The sequence below is a fragment of the Phacochoerus africanus genome, chromosome 8, assembly GCF_016906955.1.
Source record: "Phacochoerus africanus isolate WHEZ1 chromosome 8, ROS_Pafr_v1, whole genome shotgun sequence".
Taxonomy (NCBI): domain Eukaryota; kingdom Metazoa; phylum Chordata; class Mammalia; order Artiodactyla; family Suidae; genus Phacochoerus; species Phacochoerus africanus.
The window spans coordinates 61,340,931-61,362,012 of record NC_062551.1 but is presented as its reverse complement, the minus strand read 5'-3'; the positions used below and the strand labels follow the sequence as shown (position 1 = coordinate 61,362,012).

Here is a 21,082-nt window from a genome sequence, read left to right as displayed (position 1 = left end):
ATACTGTAATATTATATATAAAAATAATTCTACCCCATGACCAAAGGGAGTTTAGTCCAGCGATACAAGGCTGGTTCAACATTCGAAACTCAAAAAAATGTAATATAGCATATCAATAGGCTACAGAAGGAAAAAAAATTCTATCAACTGATTTACAAAAATCATTTGACAAAATTCAATACCCATTCAAAATAGCAACAGCAACAACAAAATCAGCAAATTAGGAATATGGGAAACTTTCTAAACTTGATAAAGAAGCCTCTTTGAAGAAAACCTAACAACTGTTATTTATGTTAGTTGTTAATGATGCAGACCTGAATACTGTTCCCATAATGTAAGGAACCACACAAAGATATATGTGCTCACTATTAATATTTAACATCATACTGGAAATCCTAGCCACTGCAATAAGACAAGAAAAGGAAACAACAGGTAGACAGATGGGAAGAAAAAAAAATTATCTCTATTTGCAGATGGTATTTCAATGTTGAAAATCCCAAGCATTCTATCAAAAGAAATGGCTACAGTCCAGCAAGGTTGCAATATACCAACATAACATGAACAAAATTACACTTCTAACAAGACTGTGGACATTAAAATTTTAAAAATCAGTGCTATTTAAAATCACTTAAAAAGAAACCCTCTATATACAAATCTTCAAAACTGTACAGGACCTATTATTAAGACTTATAGTAGTGAAATAAATCAACCATATTAAATAAATGTAGAGACATATTCATAAACTGGAAGACTCAAAACAGCAAAGACATTGACTGTCAACAAAATGATCTGCCAACTTAACTCAAATTCCATCAAAATTCAAAAAAGTTTTTTTTTGGGGGGGTAAAAATAGACAAGCTTATCCAAAACTTTATATGGAAATTAAAATAACGAGGAGTGCTACATCAGTTTTTGGGATTTTTTTTTGCTGCACCTGTGGCATATGGAAGTTATCAAGAGAATGAATCCGAGCTGCAGTTGCTACCTATGCCACGGATGTGGCAACACCGGATCCCACTGCACCATGCTGGGGATCAAACCTGCAAAGCCAGAGACAATGCTGGATCTTTAACCCACCATGCCACAGCAGGAACTCCTCAATTTTAAATGGTAATAATGAGAGAGGAATCACTTTACTCAATTGAAAGGTTTACCACATAACTACAGCAACTGAGTAAACCAAAAATAGTACAGGACCAGTAAAAAGTCTGAGTATTAGGTCTTTAAGACCACAGGTTTGTCATTTAAAAATCAAAGATGAAACAGTCCTAACTGGTGCAAGAGAACATGTCCTTTCATATGTGAATTCTTATCTCTTTACATGTAAATGTTTTTGATAGCTCAAACCAGTATTTCTCACAAAAATTAAGGTCCATAAGAATAAAGACAATGGGAGTTGCTTGGTGGCCCAGTGGTTAAGGATCTGGCGATGTCACTGCTGTGACTTGAATTTGATCCCTGGCCTGGGAATTTCTGTATACCTCAGGTGCAGGAAAAAAAAAAAGAAAAGGTTTTAGAACAAAGATGTTCTATGGATGTTTCCAGATCTGCCTAACTCTCCTTACACAGGATAGCAATTAATGTATATACAAGCACATACAGTCTAGGTCCTTTACCACAGAAAAACTCTCCTCCTGCCAAGAAAACTAGGGAATCCATGACAAAGTGCCATAGCTTGGCAAGGACATCTAAAAGAAACTTTTTTTGCAGTTCACTTTCTATTTTGAGTCTCTCCCTTCTTTTTTTAAGAAAATATTCCTGAGATAACACTGCAGTGTAAACTAAGAAGAAAGATGGAACTGAAGGTTTTCCCAAGTGCATTAACAACCACTGAGTCTCTCTTCTGGATGAAATCTCCGATGTAGAATAAGGCTCTAGGCTGGGTCAATTTCCAATATGACTCTAGGGGACAAATGATATTCTGCAACAAGTTTTCTTACAGGGAAGAAATTTGTGGGGTTTCTCTTTGGTATGAATGATCAGATTCTGAGTAAGATGTTTCCTCTGGCAAAAGATTTTCCGCAGTGGTTACATTCAAAAAATCTTTTCCCAATAAAAGTTCTTGAAGGTTGACTGAGGTTTGCCCACTTGGGAAGGGTCTTCCCACATCTGTCATGGTGACAGGGTTTCGCCCAGTATGAACCCTTTGATGCTGAGTGAGGGAGGAGCTGCGACTGAAGGCCTTTCCACACTCACTGCACTCATAGGGCTTTTCTCCAGTGTGGATGATGGAGTGTCGAATAAGGTTTGTGCTCCAGCAGAAGGTTTTCCCACACTCGAGGCATTCGTAGGGCTTCTCGCCACTGTGAATCCGCTGGTGCCTTGTCAGGCCCGACCTGCGGTTAAAGGCCTTCCCACACTCGGTGCACTCATAGGGCTTCTCCCCAGTGTGGATGCTGAAGTGCCGAATGAGATCTGCCCGATTGCTAAAGGCCTTTCCACATTCTTTACACTCAAAGGGCTTCTCGCCAGTATGGGCCCTTTTATGCAAGATAAAAGTAGAGCAGTGAGTAAAGGCCTTTCCACATTCACTGCACACATAGGGCTTCTCCCCGGTGTGAATCCGCTGGTGCCTCTTGAGGTAGGACCTGTGGTTGAAGGCCTTCCCGCACTCGAGGCACTCGAAGGGCTTCTCCCCGGTGTGGATGACGTAGTGGTGAATGAGGGCGGCGCTCTCACAGAAGGCCTTGCCGCACTCGCTGCACTCATAGGGCTTCTCCCCGGTGTGCGTCTGCTGGTGCCACATGAGGTATGACCTGTGTTTGAAGACCTTGCCACACTCAAAGCACTCGTATGGATTCTCGCCGCTGTGGATGATGTAGTGTCGAATGAATCCTGGCCTGTCTCGGAAGGCTTTTCCACATTCCTTGCACACAAAGGGTTTTTCTCCAGTGTGGCTCCTGTTATGCAAAACAAAAGTAGAGCGATGGGTGAAGGCCTTTCCGCATTCATTGCATTTATAAGGTTTCTCTCCACTATGAATCCGCTGGTGCTGTGTAAGGTGTGACTTGCGGTTGAAGGCCTTGCCGCACTCCATGCACTTATAGGGCTTCTCCCCAGTGTGCACCATGTGGTGTTGAAGGAGATAAGTGCTCTTGCTAAATGTCTTCCCACACTCTGTGCATTCGTAGGGCTTCACTCCAGAGTGAATCCTCTCATGTCGAGCAAGGAGACGTTTCTTGTTAAACACTTTCCCGCATTCGTTGCACTTAAAGATATTTTCCTCTTCCTGGATCACGGGATCTTTACCTGATCCGCCTGAGTCATGGTCACGGACAGCTCCTCCTGCAGAGAAGGCCTCCTGCACACCCCGTGAACACACACTAACAGCTGTCCCTAAGCTGCTGTGATCAGAGCCTGGGTTCCCCGGGAGCTTCTCCTTTTGGGGTTCTATCTCTGGTCTCAAGTGTCCTTCCTGAATTTCCAATGACCCTTCCTGATTTTTGGTTTGACCTAATCGAGAGTCCTCTGAAGCTCCTTGTGCTAGGTGTTCCTGGAATGAGGCTCCACCAGACAGGGCTCGCTCACAAGTGGTAGGTTTTGTGGTCGTGGGCTTTCCCTGCTCACCTGAAAGAAATACAATATACAGAAAGACCTGTTAATTATGCCAACATAGAAGAGAGAATTAAGATTTCAGTGAAAAAAAAAAATGAAGATGACAACAGTGCCTCTGTGTCTATCATGTTCCCCTACTTCTGAATCTCAGCATAACAATTCTTTTCGTTGCCAATCCTTGGACTGTTGATATCTTGAAAGGGGGACCCCAAGGAGGCTGGCTTAGGGGACAGGATGCTGGAAAAAGACACAGTCAATTCCAGACTGGATATTTATGCAAACCCATCTGGGCTCATAGATAGGTTATGCTGAAGAGATAACTCACTGCAAAGCTTAGCCACACTAGAAAGACAAACTATGTGATCAGAAGGTTGGGGCTTTGGGAGTTCCCATTGTGGTGCAGCGGAAATGAATCCAACTAGGAACCATGAGGTTGCAGGTTTGATCCCTGGCCTCACTCAGCTCAGTTGCCCTGAGCTGTGGTGTAGGTCGCAGACGTGGCTTGGCTCTAGTGTTGCTGTGGCTGTGGTGCACGTCAGCAGCTGTAGCTCCAATTCGACCCCTAGCCTGGGAGCCTCCATATGCTGTGGATACAGCCCTAAAGAGAAAGGAAAATAAATAAATAAATAAAAAGGTTGGGCTTTGAGCCATAAGATAAAAGCCAGAGCTCCAGAAACAGAAGGCAGGAGACTGAGTCATCTAGGCACTGATCCAATCAGTTATGGTTATGAAATGAAATTCTTAAGCTGGCAATACTGCACGCATATACTGCCATACGTCAATGCCAGGAGGCTAACTTGCCCTTGAGGACATGGTAGCTCATGTCTGGAAACCCTCCAAAATCTACTTGTGAAAAACATCTGATGCAAACCACTGGACAAAGACTTTACAACAACCATTCTTTTAAGCCACTCCATGGCACATGGAGTTCCTGGGCCAGGGAATGGATCTGGGCCACAGTTGCAACCTAAGCCACAGTTGCGACAATGCCAGACCCAGAACCCACTGTGCTGGGCTGGGGATCAAACCCGTGTCCCAGTGCTCCAAAGACAATGCCAATTCCATTGTACCACAGTGGGAACTCCCCTTTTCTTCTTTTGGCCACACTTCACAACACGGGGAAGCTCCTGGGCCAGGGATCAAATCTGTGCCATGGCAGCGACTTGACCACTGCAGTGACAATGCTGGATCCTTAACCCACTGTGCCACAAGGGAACTCCCTACAACAGTCATCTTAAATTAGTTCAAGCAACGAAAAGAAGACATGGAGGAAGTCAAGAAAGCTAGGTATAAATGAAATGGAAAGATCAATACAAAGCTACAAAACCTAAAAAGTAAAAAGGAATTCAGGGGCAAAAAGTACAATAACTAAAAGAGGTCACAGCAAGCATGAAGCAACTTGTCAAATACAAGGGGAGAAAAGATTTCTCATCATAAACTTGGGAGTCCAGAAAGTAGTGGTGCAATATATTCAAACATAACACAAACAAAAAGTGTCAAGCAAGAATCCTGTATCTGGTAAAACTATTCTTGAAGAACAAGGATGAAAGTGCCCATCGGAGCTCAGTGAAAGCGATTCTGACTAGTGTCCATGAGGACACAGGTTCGATCCCTGGCCTCGCTCAGTGGGTTAAGGACCCAGTGTTGCTCTGAGCTGTGGTGTAAGTTGCAGACATGGCTCAGATCTGGCGTTGCTGTGGCTCTGGTCTAGGCCAACAGCTGCAGCTCCGATTCAACCCCTAGCCTGGGAACCTCCAAATGCCTCGAGTGCAGCCCTGAAAAAGACTTAAAAAAAAAAAAAAAAAGAATGAGGATGAGGGAGTTCCTGTTGTGGCACAGCGGTAAGGAATTTGACTAGGATCCATGATGATTCGGATTCAATCCCTAGTCTCGCTCAGTGGGTTAAGGATCCAGCGTTGCTGTGAGATGTGGTATAGGTTGCAGACGTGGCTTGGATCTGGCGTTGCTGTGGCTGTGGTGTAGGTCAGCAGCTGTAGCTCTGATTAGATCCCTAGCCTAGGACTCTCCATACACTGCGAGTGCAGCCCTAAAAAGCACCCCCCCCCCCAAAAAAAGGTGGTTCTTTGAAAAAAACCAAGAAAATTGACAAACCTGCAGCTAGATGAACTAAGAAAAAAAGAGACTCAAATTACTAAAATCAGGAGTTCCCATCGTGGCTCAGAGGTTAATGAACCCGACTGGAATCCATGAGGACGCGGGTTCGATCCCTGGTCTCGCTCAGTGGGTTAAGGATCTGGTGTTGCCGTGAGCTGTGGTATAGGTTGCAGATGCGGCTCAGATCCTGTGTTGCTTCGGCTGGTGTAGGTTGCAGACGTGGCTCAGATCCTGTGTTGCTGTGGCTGTGGTGTAGGCTGGCAGCAACAGCTCCGATTAGACCCCTAGCCCAGGAACCTCCATGTGCCATTGGTGCAGCCCTAAAAAGGACGAAAGACAAAAAAAAAAAAAACAACTAAAATCAAAGATGAGGGAGGTCCTTTGTGGCTGAGTAGGTTAAGGACTCAGCACTGTCACTGCAGCAGCTTGGGTTGCCGCTGTGGTGCAGATCTAATCCCTGGCCTGGGAACTTCAACATGCTGCAGCAAAAAAAAAAAAAAAAAAGGATGAAAGTGGGGTCATTACTGTTCATTCTACAGAAATAACAATATTTCATAAGGGAACACTATGAAGAACTATACCCCAACAAATTGGAAAACCTAGATGAAATGGACATATTCCTAGAAACACAAACTGGAGCTCCCGTCGTGGCTCAGCAGTTAGTGAACCTGACTAGCATCCATGAGGATGGAGGTCTGATCTCTGGCCTCACTCAGTGGGTTAAGGATTTGGCATTGCCGTGAGCTGTGGTATAGGTCGCAGATGCGGCTCTGATCCTAAGTTGCTGTGGCACAGGCCGGCGGTTACAGCTCCGATTGGATCCCTAGCCTGCGAACCTTCATGTGCCATGGGTGCAGTCCCCAAAAGACAAATATACCAAAAAAAAAAGAAAGAAAGAAAAAGAAACACAAAACCTATGAAGACTAAATCACAGAGAAATATAAAATTTGAATAAACCTATAACGAGAAAGACTGAATTCATAATCAAAATCCCCCATTACAGAAAAATCCTGGGGAGTTCCCATTGTGGCACAGTGGTAATGAACCCAACTAGTAACCATGAGGATGTAGGTTTAATCCCTGGCCTCAATCAATCGGTTAGGTATCCCGAATTGCCATGTGCTGTGGTGTACATGCAGATGTGGCTTGGATCCTGCGTTGCTGTGGCTGTGGTGTAGGCCAGCAGCTGCAGCTCCTATCTGACCCCTAGCCATGTGGCCCTAAAAGAATAAAAAGAAAAGAAAAAATCTTGGATTTGATGGCTTCTTTGGTGAATTCTAGGAAACATTTTTGAAGAACTAAGGCCAATTCTTAAACTCTTCCAAAAACTGAAGAAGAGGAAACACTTTTTAAGTGATTCTGAGACAAGTATTACCATAATACCAAAGGCAAACATAGTAAAGAAGCCAATGTGCTCTACGGATACTGATGCTAAATTCCTAAAAAAACTATTAGCAATATGAATTGAGTAGCATATCAAATGGATCATACACCGTGACCAAGTGTGGTTTATTCCTGTAAAGAGGCTTTGACATAGGGAAACTGATCATGTTAACAGAATGAAGGAAAAAGCCCATATGATCATTTCAATTGGTTATAGTAAAAGCCTTTGACAAAATTCAAGCCTTTCATGGCCGACTGGCCTCTTTGACTTCCCACTTGCACCTCTCATAAGCGCCCAACCTTAATAAATCTATTTCTTATGGGACCTAATCAAACTTCAAAGTTTCTGCACAACCCTAAACAACACAAAAAGACAACCCACAGAATGGGAGAAAATCTTTGCAAGTGAATCGACTGACAAGGGATTCATCTCCAAAATTTATAAACAACTTCTGCAGCTCCATACCAAAAAAACAAACAACCCCATCCAAAAATGGGCAGAAGATCTAAACAGACAGTTCTCCAAAGAAGACATACAGATGGCCAAGAAACATGAACAGATGTTCAACATCACTCATTATTAGAGAAATGCAAATCAAAACCACTATGAGGTACCACCTTACACCAGCCAGAATGGCCATCATCCAAAAGTCTACAAACAATAAGTGCTGGAGAGGGAGGGGAGAAAAAGGAACCCTAGTACACTGTTGGTGGGATTGTCAATTGGTGCAACCACTGTGGAAAGCAGTATGGAGACTCCTCAGAAAACTAAACATAGAACTACCATTTGATCCAGCAATCTCACTCCTGGGCATCTATCCAGAGAAGACCACGACTCGCAAAGACACGTGTACTCTGATGTTCATTGCAGCACTATTTGCAATAGCCAAGACATGGAAACACCCTAAATGTCCATCGACAGAGGAGTGGATCCAGAAGATGTGGTACATATACACAATGGAATATTACTCAGCCATCAAAAAGAACGAAAACACCAGCATTTTTTGCAACATGGATGGACCTAGAAATTACCATGCTAAGTGAAGTCAGCCATACAGTGAGATACCAACATCAAATGCTTTCACTGACATGTGGAAATCTGAAAAAAGGACAGACTGAACTTCTTTGCAGAACAGATGCTGACTCACAGACATTGAAAAACTTATGGTCTCCAGAGGAGACAGTTTGGGGGGTGGGGGGATGTGCTTGGGCTGTGGGATGGAAATCCTGTGAAACTGGATTGTTATGATCATTATACAACTAGATGTGATCAATTCATTTGAGAAAGAAAAAAAAAAAGAAAAAAAAAAGAAATCTATTTCTTGCCTATCACTTTGTCTCTCGCTGAAGTCCTTTCGTGCAGAGGCATAAAGAACCTGAACCTCAGTGAGTCCAGACATCGGATAATACTCTGAGCTCCATGTCCTTGGAACGGTTTTGCAGGTGCTGAAGCCCCAGCAGGCAGAAGTCAACTGTGTGCTGCCCATAAGCATGTAGACCCCAGACCAATCAGAACCAGGAGTTTGATGATGCTGACTCCCAATTACCTCATCACCCACCAATCAGGAAAATGTTCAAGAGCTGATCATGCCTTGCTCCTCAAACACTAGAAGATTCCTCACTACCCCCTCCATTGGGGGCACAGTCCTTGAGGCACTAGCCTGCTGTGTTCCCCTCTTTGCCTGGCAATTAAAGCTACTTTTCTACTTTCTCCAAAACAAAACAAAAAAAACCCCACAAACCAGGAATGTAAGGAAACTACCCAAATAAAATAAAAGCCATATAAGGAGTTTCCATCATGGCGCAGCGGAAACGAATCCAACTAGGAACCATGAGGTTGTGGGTTCGATCCCTGGTCTCACTCAGTGGGTTGGGGATCTGGCGTTGCTGTGAGCTGTGGCGTAGGCTGGCAGCAACAGCTCCTATTCCACCCCTAGCCTGGGAACGTCCATATGCCATGGGTGTGAACCTAAAAGGACAAAAGACAAAAATAAATAAATAAATAAAACCCATATATAACAAAAAACCACAGCAAACAGCATACTCCATGGTGAAAGTTGGAAAGCTTTTCCTCCAAGATCGGGAAAGGTTAAGGGCATCCATTTTCACCACTTCTATTCAACACAATAGTCGAAGTTGTGGACAGAACAGTGGTAAGAAAGAAATCAAAAAGCACCCACGTTGGAAAGGAAGAGGTAAAACTGTTTTTGCTTAGAGATAATAGTTTCTTGTATGTAAAAACCATAAAGAAACCACAAAATAACTGTTAGAATAAATGAGTTCATCAAAGTAGCAGAATACGAGATCAATACACAAAAATAAGCTGCATTTATATACATGAACAATGAACAATTCAAAAATGAAATTATAATTCCATTTACAGTTGCATGAAAAACAATAAAACACTTAGGAATTCATCAAGAGGTGAAGCACTTGTACAATGAAAACTATGAAACACCGCTGAAAGAAGTAAAGATGATATAAATAAATGGAAACATAAACCATGTCCTCAGGTTGGAAACTTAGGTATTGCTGAGATACTGATGCCACCCAAAGTGATCTACCGATTGAATGCTACCCAGTGGCGTTTTCTGCAGAAATAAAAAACCTGTCCTAAAATCCACAATGAATCTGAAGGGACCTTGAGTAGCCAAAACGATCTTGAAAAAGAACAAACATGCAGGACACAAAATTCCTTATTTCAAAACTGACTACAAAACTACAGTAATTTTTTTTTTGGTCTTTTTGCCTTTTCTAGGGCTGCTCCCGTGGCATATGGAGGTTCCCAGGCTACGGGTCGAATCGGAGCTGTAGCCACCGGCCTATACCACAGCCACAGCAACGCAGGATCCAAACTGCATCTGCAGTCTACACCACAGCTCACGGCAATGCTGGATCCTTAACCCACTGAGCAAGGCCAGGGATCGAACCCAAAACCTCATGGGTCCTAGTTGGATTCGTTAACCACTGTGCCATGACGAGAACTCTGAAACTACAGTAATCTAAAATCTGATAAATAGATCAAGGGAATCAAGAGCCCGGTAACATAAAACTCAACAGCAACAACACAAACAACCCAATTGACAAATGGGCAGAAGACCTAAATGGACATTTCTACAAAAAAACATACAGATGGCCAACAGGCACATGAAAAAATGCTCCACATCACTAATTATTAGAGAAATGCAAATCAAAACTCCAATGAGGTATCACCTCACCTTGGTCAGAATGGCCTTCATGAGCAAGTCTCAAATAACAAATGCTGGAGGGGGTGTGGAGAAAAGGGACCCCTTCTGCACTGTTGGTAGGAATGTAAATTGGTACACCCACTATCAAAAACAGTATGGAGGTACCTCAGAAAACGAAATTTAGAACTTTGTGTGAGCCAGCAATCCCACTCCTGGGCATCTATCTGGACAAAACTCTAGTTCAAAAAGATACATGTATCCCTATGTTCATTGCAGCACCATTCACAATGGCCGAGACAAGGAAGCAACTTAAACACTGACAGATGAGTGGATTAAGAAGATGTGGCACAGGAGTTCCTGTTGCGGCACAGCAGAAACAAATCCAACTGGTATCCATGAGGATGCTGGTTCAATCCCTGGCCTCACTCAGTGGGCTGGGCATCTGGTGTGGCTGTGGTATAGGCCATTCAACCCCTAGACTGGGAACCTCCACATGCTGCAGGTGCAGTCCTAAAAAGCGAAAAAAAAAAAAAAAAAGATGTGATACATACATACACTGGAATACTATTCAGCCATAATAAAGAAAATGCTGGAGTTCCCATCGTGGTGCAGTGGAAACGAATCTGACTAGGAACCATGACGTTGAAGATTCGATCCTGGCCTCACTCAGTGGGTTAAGGATTCGGCATTGCTGTGAGCTGCAGCATAGGTCACAGATGTGGCTCGGATCTGGCATTGCTGTGGCTGTGGTGTAGGCCGGCAACTGTAGCTCCAATTAGACCCCTAGCCTGGGAACCTCCATATGCAGTGAGTTCGGCCCTAAAAGGCAGACACACATGAAAAAGAAAATGCCATTTGCAGCAACATGGATGGAACTAGAGATTCTCAAACTAAGTGAAGTCAGAAAGAGAAAAAAATTAGCATATGGTTATCACTTATATCTGGAATCTAATATATGACACAAATGAACCCATCTACAGAACAGAAACAAATTCATGGACATGGAGAACAGACTTGTTCTGCCAAGGGGGAAGGGGAGGGAGAGGGATGGGCTGTGAGTTTGGGGTTAGTTGCCTTTGAAGTGGATAAGCAATGAGGTCCTGCTGCATAGAACAGGGAATGATATCTAATCTCTGGTAATGGAACATGATGGAGGCTACTGTGAGAAAAAGACTGCATATATATGTGTGACCGGGTCACTCTGTTGTACAGCAGACACTGACAGAACACTGTAAACCAACTGTAATAAAAAAAATTCTAAAAAAACCTAGTAACGAACCCTTACATGTATCATCAAATAATTCCGACAAGGACGCCAAGACCATCCAATAGGGGAAACGACAGCATTTACAATAAACAGTGCTGGGAAAACTGAATACCTAAAAGCAAAATAGGACGCTTATCTAACATCATAAACAAACATTAGCTCAAAATGGATCAAAGATCTAAAACTACAAACTTCAAAGAAGAAAACAGAGGGCAAAATCAGCATGGCAGTGGATGTGGCAAAGATTTCTTAGGTATGACACCAAAGGCACAGGCAACAAAAGAAAAAAACAGAAAAACTGTAATTCATAAATAAAAATTTGTGCATCAAGGAGGTCCTATCATGGCTCAATGGTATTGAACCCGACAAGTATCCATGAGGATGCAGGTTCCATCCCTGGCCGCGCTCAGTGGGTTAAGGATCTGGCACTGCCACGAGCTACAGTGCATGTCACAGACTCAGCTCAGATCCTGCCTTGCTGCGGCTGTGGTGTAGGCTGGCAGCTACAGCTCCAAATGGAGTCCTAGCCTGGGGAACTTCCACATGCCGCAAGTGCAGCCCTAAAAAAGCAAAAAAAAAAAAAAAAACTGTTCAAAAGAATTTGAGAAACATTTGCAAATCATTTATCTGATAAAGGATTAATATCCTGAATATATAGAGAACTCAAACTTAACAACCAAAAAACCCCTGGATTTCCCTGGCTGCGCAGCGGGTTAAGGATCCCGCATTGTCACTGCAGCAGCTTGGAGCACTGCTGGGGTAAGGGTTTGAACCCTGGCCCAGGAATTTCCACATGGCGTTGCCAAAAAGAAAAAGCAAACAAACCATCCTGATACGACAATGGGGAAGGACTTGAATCGACATTTCTTCACAGAGGACATACCCATGACTGAGAAGCACAAGACAAGATGCTTCACGTTACCAAGCATCAGGGAAACTCAACTCGAAACTATGATGAGATACCATCTCACACCCATTAGGATAGAACGAAAGAACAAACAACTGGTGAAGATGTGCAGAAACTGAAACTTGGGCCCTGGTGGCAGGAAGATCAAATAGCACACCATCTGTGGAACGCAGTATGGCAGTTCCTCGGAAAACCAAACATGCCATAACCACTTGATCCAGCAATTCTATTTCTTGTTATATGCCAAAAGAACCGAAACCAGGGTCTCAAAAGATATTTATACACCCATGTTTATGGCAGCATTATTCACAATAGCTAAGACATGCAAGGGAGTTCCCGTCGTGGCGCAGTGGTTAGCGAATCCGACTAGGAACCATGAGATTGCGGGTTCAACCCCTGGCCTTGCTCAGTGGGTTAAGGATCCAGCATTGCTGTGAGCTGTGGTGTAGGTGGCAGACGTGTCTCAGATCCTGCGTTGCTGTGGCTGTGGCGCAGGCTGATGGCTACAGCTCAGATTCCATCCGTGGCTACAGCTCCAGTTAGACCCCTAGCCTGGGAACCTCCATACGCCTCAGGAGCAGCCCTAGAAAAGGCAAAAAAAAAAAAGGAAGGAACTCATTCTATCAAGGGATGAATGGGTAAGCAAAATGCCACACACACGGAACATTACTGAGCCTTAAGAAGAAATGCATCTTTGGGGAGCAGTCTTTAAGGCATTAGTCTGCTGTGGCCGCCTTTGCCTGGCAAAGCAATAAAGCCATCTTTTTCTCTTTCACCCCCCCCCCCAAAAAAAGAAAGAAGAAATGAATTTTTTAAAATAAATGAGGTTGCGGGTTCGGTCCCTGCCCTTGCTCATGGGTTAACGATCCAGCATTGCCGTGAGCTGTGGTGTAGGTTGCAGACGCGGCTCGGATCCCGCGTTGCTGTGGCTCTGGCATAGGCCAGTGGCTACAGCTCTGATTGGACCCCTAGCCCGGGAACCTCCATATGCTGCAGGAGCAGCCCAAAGAAATAGCAAAAAAAAAGACAAAAAAAAAGAAATTATTTTATTGATTTATGTTTCTTGGCTGCGCCCTCGACATGCGGAATTCAACCTGCACCAAAGCAGCAACCCAAGCCCCTGCAGTGACAACATCAGATCCTTAACCTACTGCGTCACAAGGGAACTCCAAACAGGAATGAAATTTTGGAAGTTCCTGCTGTGGCTCAGTGGAAACAAATTTGACTAGTATCTATGTGGATGCACATTCGATCCCTGGCCTTGCTCAGTGGGTTAAGGTTCCGGAATTGTTGTGAGCTGTGGTGCAGGCCACAGATGCGGCTCAGATCTGGTGTGGCTGTGGCTGGCAGCTGTAGCTCCCATTCAACCCCTAGCCTGGGAACCTCTGTAAGCCACGGGTGCGGCCCTTAAAAAAAAAAAAAAAAAAAGACCAAAAAAAAAAAGAATGAAATTTTGACAAATGCTACAATATGGATGAATCTTGAGGCCACTATGCTGAATGAAACCTGAAATACACCAGTCACAGACACAAAAGACTGTTTGATTCCAATTATATGAGGTACTTAAAATAGTCAAAATCGCAGACACAGAAAAGACAACTGTGGTTGCCAGGGGCTGGGCTGAGGAGCAGGTGTTACAGGGAAATGGGAGAGTCACTACGTTGTGGGAACAGTTTCAGTTTTCAATGATAACGGCTCATGGAGATGGATGGTGGTAATGGATACATGACATTATGAATTTTGGTTTTTTTCTTCCTACGGCTGCACTTGTGGCATATAGAAGTTTCCAAGCTAGAGGTCAAATCAGAGCTGCAGCTGCAGCCTACACCACAGACACGGCAAAAACAGATCGAGCTGCATCTGTGACCTATGCCGCAGCTTGGGGCATGGACCTGGGTGTGAGTCAGAACGACTGCTTCCATGTGCTGAGCACGGAGATGCTGGCATCTGTGTGACAGGGCAGCTGGCTCTAACTCAGCCCAACCTATACACAGAGACACTAGGGGCCTTGAGCTTCACAAGGGAAACAGAGATGGTGAGACACCCAGGTCTAAAGCCCATGACACATCTCAGCCCAGGCCCCTATCCTCTGGGAGGACAGAACGAGGACCGTGGGGTCAAAGGGTCCCTTTGACCCTACCCCTTCCCCTGGGGGCCAGGGCCAGGGCCTCCCCCCGCCCACACCTGGGCTCCTACCTGGACAGGTGCTTTGGGAGATGTCTTTCTTCACCATCCACAGCTCCCGCCCATGCTCCAGCTGGCAGATCAGCTCAGGTGTAGGAACTGGACACCCTGTTCATGGAGGAAGGAAGAAGATACTGGATTTCTGTGAACCGAACACCACCTCTCAACCGAGTCTGGGAACTCAGGCTGTGGCTGGGAGGCCGGGAGGACACTGCTCCCGTGCACACAGAATGCCGAATCCGGACCTGGAAACCAAAGGTGTGTCATACTGCCGTGGAGTTTTATTCCTAGTAACAAGTCAAAAACTAACATACCGACTATAATCATGGTCAAAGGACTACATTCAAGCAACTTAAGCACATCATGTATTGCAAAATTGAAATGAGGGAGTTCCTGTCATGGTGCAGCGGAAACAAATCCGACAAGGAACCATGAGGTTGCAGGTTCGATCCCTGGCCTTGCTCAATGGGTTCAGGATCCGGCGTTGCGTGAGCTGTGGTGTAGGTTGGTTGCAGACGCGGCTCGGATCCCGCGTTGCTGGAACTCTGGCGTAGGGACTCTGGCGTAGGGACTCTGATTGGACCCCTAGCCTGGGAATCTCCAGATGCTGTGGGAGCGGCCCTAGAAAAGGCAAACAAACAAACAAGCAAACAAACACAATGACAACAACAACAAAAAACGCAAAAAACTCATAGAAGACAGCTTCATAAATGAAGGTGTATGTTCGTAGCCGAGGAAGCTCAGCTGAATGAGAGACGGAGGCAGTGACCGAATTCTCCCGACTCTGCTGAGGACCGGGAGCCGGAAGGAGGGAGGATGCCTGGAGCCAGCCTGAAACACTGCTGACAGCGTAACATGAGCCAGACCTCGTCCCTTACAAGCAACCCACTTCTCACTGTTCTTACAACCCCTGAGAAGGGGACTCCTGCAAAGCCCAGGGAAATGGGAAGCCCAATCCCTCATGCAGAAGGCAGGTCAACCTGAAAACGCAGCATTAAAATCAAAACAGTGAGGATACGGGGGAAGTTAGCAACAGTTGAGGGGTGGGGTGTTAAGATTCAGAACAGAACCCAGATTTTCCCCAAACAAGGAGGCAGGAGGCAGGACAGAGACAAAAGCACGGCTTCCTCGGGGTGTCTCTCAATGTCCCTAATAAAGTGTCCACGAGGTTTCGGAAACGGGGCTTCCCAACCCGTGTGGGTGACATTTAGATCCAGAAAACGATTCGTTGAGAAGAAGGGGACAGAGAGTGTGAAACCTGTGCAGAAAAAGGATGTGAAGATGCAGTCCAGAGAGTTCCCGGCATGGCCCAGCGGAAACGAATCCAGCTAGGAACCATGAGGTTGCGGGTTCGATCCCTGGCCTTGCTCAGTGGGTTAAGGATCCAGCGTCACCAAGAGCTGTGGTGTAGGTCGCAGTCGAGGCTCGGATCTGGTGCTGCTGTGGCTGTGACTACGGCTGGCAGCGACAGCTCCAATTAGATCCCTAGCCTGGGGATCCTTCATCTGCCACAAGTGCGGCCCTAAAAAGACAAAAGACAAAAAAAAAAAAAGGATGCATTCCAGGGAGTTCCCATCGTGGCACAGCGAAAACAAATCCAACTAGTATCCATGACGATGAAGATTTGATCCCTGTGGGTCGGGGATCTGTCATTGCCATGAGCTGTGGTGTATGCCAGCAGCTGCAGCTCTGTTTGACCACTAAGCCTAGGAACTTCCAGATGCCATGGGTGTGGCCCTAAAAAGCAAAAAAAAAAAAAAGAAGTATTCCGGATCTCCAACTAACACATGCCTGTAACCTCCACGTCCCAGTAGTGACCACCCAAAAGGTCTCCAGACAATGCCAAGAATCTGTTGGAGGACAATATAATCCTTGGATGAGAACCACTGGCTTAGAAGGATATAAATGGGGTGACAAGACAAAGCAAGTGTGACAGGCGAGGGGCCTCTAAGATATTGTGGGGTCAGAACACAGCTGGTGAGAAGGTGGTGACAGTGCTGAGCCAGGGGTGCCCTGGGAAAAGACAAAATGCCCAAGAACACCCGCCAGGCAGAGAACAGCCCCTGCAGAGGCCTGAGGCAAGTGTGTCAGGTTTGCGCAAGGAAACAGCAAGACGACTGGAGCACAGGGGGCTCCGGGCAAGCATGGGAACAGGAGTGAAGAGGTCGGCAGTGCCCGAGAGTGGACTGTTGTACTTTATTTTATTTTATTGTCTTTTTGCCTCTTCTAGGGCCACTCCCGCAGCATATGGAGGTTCCCAGGCTAGGGTGGAATCGGACCTGTAGCTGCCAGCCTACGCCAGAGCCACAGCAACGCCAGACCCGAGCAGCATCTGCAACCTACACCACAGCTCAGGCAACACCGGATCCTTAACCCACTGAGTAAGGCCAGGGATGGAACCCGCAACCTCATGGTTCCTAGTCGGATTCGTTCACCACTGAGCCACGACGGGAGCTCCCCTGGACTGTTGTACTTTCAAAAGTTGGTTGTAAACTACCTAGCGATGCAAAACGTTTCCTAGTTTTGTGCCACCTCCACTCCTTGACGCAGACCATAACCCCAGTTCTCTGAACGCGGGCATGGCTTCCCCTGAGCCCTGGACGGACAGCCCTCCTCAAGCTGCTGTTTCGCAGGCCTGGCACCCCTGCCACTGGGGGCTGGGGAGCCCTCTGCTGAGCGGGGCCGTCCCGGCCATCCTGGGGTGCGGAGTGGCACCCCGGGACTCCAGCCCTAGAAGCCGGCCCCACCCACACCCCAGGCCTGACACTCAGACGAGGCTGCAGCCACAGCCCGATGTCCCCTGGGGGACAAACCCACCACCGGAGGCTGCGCGGCACTACTCTCTCCTGTGGCAGCAGAGGATCTCGGCCGGGACTCAGGGCACAAGAGACAAGCATGGAGGCGCACGAGAACAGAGAAGCCCCAGAGCCGAGAGCCCGGCGTGGAGAACAACACCCACTGGCCCTGAAGGCAAAGGCCTCCTGGGAGCCCGCCTGCCTCGCCCTCGTCCCGGAGGACAGCCTGGCACTCACAGCCCTGCTGGCTGGGTCGGGCGGGACCCTGGAGCCAGCGGGTCTCCTCCAGTCAGCTCCCCCTCTGGAAGGTGAAATAACCTCACACAGAGGCCAGTCTGTGCGGGGCCCTGGGGGAGAGGCTCAGGGAACTAGGGACTCGAGCGGCCACTCCTGCCTCGAGGACGCCCCCAAGGAGTCCCCCAACAGGGGAAGAAGAGAAACAGGGTACCTATGCCAAGAAGTAGCAACAAGGCACCTGGGGCCCCAGAGAGCAGGGACCAGGGTGGCCACTCCTGTCTTAAACATGCTGAGGCACAAAAGACAGTGCTGTGAGCAGAGTCAGAGGGAGAAGCCAAGACGAGAAGTCAGGGCATATGTGTAGCAACATGGATGGACCTAGAAATGACCACACTGAGTAAAGTAAGTCAGACAGAGAAAGACTAAGGCCCTGTGGCATCACTTTTATGTAGAATCTAATAAAAAAAGATATGAAAGAACATTTTTCAAAAGCAGAAGCAGGAGTTCCCTTCGTGGCTCAGCGGTAAGGAACCCGACTGGTATCCACGAGGATGTGCATTGCCATGAGCTGTGGTGTAGGTCAAAGACTCAGCTTGGATCTGGTGTGGCTGTGGCTGTGGCACAGGCCAGCAGCTGCAGCTCCGATTCGCCCCCTAGCCTGGGAACCTCCATATGCCGTGGGTGTGGCCCTTAAAAAAGAGAAAAAAAAATTCTGGGCATAATCCTGGTGGTTCCCAGGCCCTGATACAGCCCGGCTGAAAATTCTGCTTTTGGATTCTACATATCACCCCCATTTCCTTCCACCGCTTTCTAGAAGTCAGAGGGACAACACATTTCTTTATCAAAGGACACTGAGGAATTCCCGTTGTGGCTCAGTGGTTAACGAATCCGACTAGAAACCACGAGGTTGCGGGTTCGATCCCTGGCCTTGCTCAGTAGGTTAAGGATCTGGCGTTGTCAGGAACTGTGGTGTAGGTTGCAGACGCAGCTCGGATCCCGCATTGCTGTGGCTCTGGCGTAGGCTGGTGGCTACAGCTCCAATTCAACCCCTAGCCTGGGAACCTCTATATATCGAGGAAGTGGCCCAAGAAATGGCAAAAAAACAAGAAATTAAAAAAAAAAAAAACACACTGGGATCACAGGCAGGAAGAGATGAATGGGCAATGATGAAGGCTCTGAGGAAGAGGAAGGGAGCACCCCTGAGGCCGTCCTGACCAGCCAAGACGGAGCCAGAGGCTGAGATACAGGAAGCAGCAGGTCTCCCGCACCGAGGACTGCATGGGACCTACCCAGAGACACCAGCAGCCCACGGTTTTCCAGCATCACCTCCTGGTACAGGGTCCGCTGAGCTGGGTCCAGCTGTCCCCACTCCTCCTGGGTAAACGTCACAGCCACATCATCGAAGGTCACAGACACCTGCAATGTCAAATCGAGACAACGGCATGAGCCTTGGGACGGGTGGGTGGAATCAGAGCTTGTCTCTGCAAGGCTGATAGTGGCACAGAAAGCTCAAAGGGCTGTATGTCACGTCTAAAAGCAACCAAATCCCTTCTAGTTTGGGGTTTTTGCTGGTTTTTTTTTTTTTTTTTGCGTTTTTAGGGCTGCACCTGTGGCATATGGAAGTTCCCAGACTAGGGGTGGAATTGGAGCTACACGTGCCAGCCTACACCACAGCCACAGTAACTTGGGACAAGCCATGTCTGCGACCTACACCACAGCTCATGGCAATGCCAGATCCTTAACCCAATGAGCAAAGCCAGGGGTCGAACCAGAGTCCTCATGGATACTGGTCGGCTTTGTTATCACTGTGCCACGACTGGAACCCCTCTCATCCAGTTCTTAAGTCATCGTTTTCACTAGTGTCTCCTGATGAAAACCACTCCATATAGATTAAGGATAGATAAACAAAATAGTGTCTCAGCACTGATTGCCATACAATGTATTTTTAATAAATGAAAACTCTGGAGTTCCTGTTGTGGCTCGGTGCTAACGAAACTGACTAGAAACCATAAGGTTACAGCTTCGATTCTTGGCCCTGCTCAAGGGGGTTAAGAATCCAGTGTTGCCATAAACCGTGCTGTAGGTCAAAGAGGCAGCTCCGATCCTTCACTGATGGGGCTGTGGTGTAGGCTGGCAGCTATGGCTCTGAATGTAAGCCTAGCCTGGGAACTTCCATATGCCGAGGGTGTAGCCCTAAAAAGCAAAAAAAAAAGAAAAACAAAACTCTCTGGCATACAATCACAGAGCATCCTGTACGACTGCTTAAAGTAGCATATACGGCTTTCTCTGTTTGGATTTTAAGCTGGAAGTAGGCTGAAAAATTAGGGAAAAGGTCAGTTATTGACCAAGTCCCAGTCGTTTGGGGCTCTGTTTTAGATGTCATGTTCACCTTCCTGGGCTGTCTCTAGGGATAGACATCCGGCTACTGGCAAGTCTGACTTCAACTGGGCAGGATTCCTGGGTCGCTGATTGTAGATAAGGGCTTGGATTCCTGGGCAGGTGGTGTGTCAAAGTTCTCCTTTCATATACTGGGTGTCGGTCGTCCACCTGTACGTTCCGTCTCGCCTGTTCTAAGACGGAGGTAAAGTCAGGGACGAGTCAGCTCCCCCTTGCCGGACACACACACAACTGCAAAGAGATACCTAGTGCCTTTCTTCACCCACAGCCTGCGCAGGAGCCTTTCTGAACCAGCAGAGAAGCAGCAGTGCCACCAACATCGTCCACTCACCCGCGCCGCCTCCATCCACGCTGCCGCCATCATGGGCCCCCGAGGAGACAGCGGGCGCCGGGACAGGCGGCCCCTGAGACGGGTCCCGCGGGCTCGGCCGACCGACACGTCTTCTCTGCCCGGGAAAAGGGATCGATCACAAGGAGGCTCCCGACTCGCGCAAAGGAGCGGAGGCGAGTCCTAGCCTCCCTTCCGGTCATTCGCGAAGAGGCGCACTCGAAACGGCCACAGACCGCCAATGCCCACCGCACAGCTGGCGTGGACGGAACCGTCGCACGCAAGTGACGTCCGCCAGCAAGGAAGCCGGAAGTCCCGCCCTCCGCGGAAAAATGTCCCCGCCGGGGGCCGTCATTGGCCCAGAGCCGGCCGCCAAGGCGCGGGGCCCAGCCTTCTGGGTAATGTAGGTTTTTTCTCTGCCAGCCATGAGCGGCGGCGTCCGGTCTGGAGGAGCTCTTCCCAGGTGTAGGAGACTCAGCCAGAGCCCGAATCAGATCCGCCGCTTCACAGGGGGCGCAGCTGCGGGGCACCGAGGGGAAGGACCGAGACTGTGCATTCTACCCCTGGGGACACTGAGGCTCTGGAGGCGGAGCCGCTTGCCCCGGGTCGGGTCAGGCCAGGTGCAAAGGCGCGAAACCTCGCCCCTGGCTCGCCTGGGGACGTCCTTGTTGTGCCCCTTCTCTCCTCTGTGGAGACTCCCTTGGAGGATGCGGATAAATGAGCAGT

The 21,082-nt window shown here is 47.4% G+C and overlaps 1 protein-coding gene across 5 annotated transcripts; it reads right to left on the bottom strand.

Annotated features, from left to right (window-relative positions):
• Window positions 1-1,055: 1,055 nt before the first annotated feature.
• On the bottom strand, window positions 1,056-20,967 carry LOC125132902 (zinc finger protein 805). Of its 5 annotated transcripts, none has more exons than XM_047790751.1 (5): window positions 20,274-20,967; window positions 20,021-20,201; window positions 18,921-19,047; window positions 14,612-14,707; window positions 1,056-3,567 (listed from the first exon to the last, which is right to left on the bottom strand). In XM_047790751.1, exons 3-5 carry the CDS (start codon window positions 18,952-18,954, stop codon window positions 1,937-1,939), a joined length of 1,761 nt encoding a protein of 586 aa, XP_047646707.1. In that variant the 5' UTR covers window positions 18,955-19,047; window positions 20,021-20,201; window positions 20,274-20,967; the 3' UTR covers window positions 1,056-1,936. The 5 variants fall into 5 exon arrangements, with proteins under 5 accessions (XP_047646707.1, XP_047646706.1, XP_047646705.1 ...); XM_047790750.1 differs by having other exon boundaries at window positions 20,360-20,967; XM_047790749.1 differs by having other exon boundaries at window positions 20,021-20,196; window positions 20,360-20,967.
• Between the last annotated feature and the right edge of the window lie 115 nt (window positions 20,968-21,082).